The sequence below is a fragment of the Eurypyga helias genome, unplaced genomic scaffold (genome assembly GCF_000690775.1).
Source record: "Eurypyga helias isolate BGI_N326 unplaced genomic scaffold, ASM69077v1 scaffold3281, whole genome shotgun sequence".
NCBI lineage: Eukaryota > Metazoa > Chordata > Aves > Eurypygiformes > Eurypygidae > Eurypyga > Eurypyga helias.
In genome coordinates, this window is record NW_010232608.1 from 108,000 (window position 1) to 109,779 (window position 1,780).

At 43.1% G+C, this 1,780-nt stretch overlaps 1 protein-coding gene across 1 annotated transcript in view; it reads right to left on the reverse strand.

The window, feature by feature from the left end:
* KIAA1244 (KIAA1244 ortholog) overlaps positions 1 to 1,780 on the reverse strand; it is a gene marked incomplete at its 5' end in the record, with an annotated part of 49,931 nt that overhangs the window by 14,078 nt on the left and 34,073 nt on the right. The window contains one exon of the mRNA XM_010161434.1: positions 948 to 1,051. Within this exon, the coding sequence (XP_010159736.1) occupies positions 948 to 1,051 (104 nt within the window). The remainder of the gene's footprint in view (positions 1 to 947; positions 1,052 to 1,780) is intronic.

The following is a 1,780-nucleotide window of genomic DNA, read 5'->3' on the forward strand; positions in this document are numbered from 1 at the left end:
TAACTTGCCAGTAGAAGAAATTGCTGCTTCTTTTAAAGAGGAGAAAATATTTCTGCCTCACTGTGGACTGGGGTTTTTAAGGACGAGGAAGAGTGATGTGACGCACATGGTATTTAGGCAGAACATAGATATACACGTATTCACTAATTTTTTGATGTGAATGGGATAGCAAGTACAGTTTGATATGTCTGCCACTTATTATGCCGAGCTGCCTTTATTCTTTCCTTCTCCCCTCAGTCTGTGTACTGAACCCAACCATTATCTCTAAATTTAGGCATTAAGTCCTTTCAGCTATGGTAATCTCCCTTGCTATGCATTTCCAGGAAAAAAAAAAAAACAAACCATGGGCTGGGCCCAACAAAAAGTCCTGCAGGTACTACAGAAATACAAACAACATTATCAAATCAGATGAAAAACCTCCTAATAACCCCGGATAATAACCTGTTCTGTGTGCAAGGAGATTACAGGAAACATGCCAGCATTCTAACTGCTAAAAGACTTGCCCTGAGCTTCAGAGATATTTTCATGGTAGAGATAAGCTGCTGCTGCGTTTTAGAGGGTGTAGCCTATTGCTCTTCTTAAGATCTGGGAATTCCCAGGGTTTGTTTTTTTAATCCTTCATTCCCAACACTGTTTACAGTAACTGTTTAAGTACGAACGAATATAGCTTTGAATACATTACTACCAGGCTCTGAACATTCACATTTTCCCACTTGCTCCTTGGGTCCGACTGTTTTCACTCCCCAGTTTTCCCACCGTTGGCTGGCCTACAAAGCATGAGATTCCCTCAGATGGCCACTCCCCAGCTGGCTGTTCAGGTTGTTACCATCAGGCTTACCACAGGCTCTGCTGCGTTCATGCAAACTGCCTAACCGCCGACGCGAAGCCTGGAGCTCAGAACCATGTCCTAGGCCTAGTCAGCACCTGAGTAAGATTATTCACCATACCTGAGAACATCTCCTGAGGTAATCAAGCGCGGGAAGGCACAAGTCTGTAGATGCAGATCCTGATCCTGGCACACAGTCACCCACCTCCTTACAATCCACTTCCCCTGGGGATAGGAAAAGCAGCATTGGGAAGGACAGAACAAGAGAAACAAACACAGCATTAGTTTCCCTTTTTCACTCCGTTGTGCCCTAATGTCTGAAGAGAATCCAGAAAACATCCTTTGTTTGATCTTATGAGGTGACAACCAGATGATTCTCATACAATGCAGTAATGTTGGTCACATTAATGTATGCGTGGACTTTCATATGAATACGTGCTTTAATAAATACACACCTATTTAGTAACCCTTTAGTACCTGCCTTTGGGAGTTCTTATAATCATACCTTACAGTCATCTGTCATTTTGACTCCACTCTACCTTTTTCCACAGGTGTATAAATTACTTGCTCATACTCACCATTTGCTCAATTAATAAACTATATTTTTTTTCCTATTTATTTGCACCCCACTGCCCTGGAAAATTCTTCTACCACAAGTTCTTCCCTTTAGTTTATTTAGTCCTTAAATACACAATTTATTGTTTTGTGCTACAGTATTTCCTTCTGCTGTCTAACTCAGGTGTTAAGGTCTCACAGTTTCAACTCCACGATACTGTACTGTGTTTGCCTGGCAAGGTTTTGGTAGCAGGAGTGGCTCCAAGTGTGGCTTCTGTGAGAAGCTGCCAGAAGCTTCCCCTGTGTCCAACAGAGCCAATGCCAGTCGGCTCCAAGAGGGACCTGCCACTAGCCAAGTCCAAGCCCATCAGCAATGGTGGGAGTGCCTCTGGGATAATG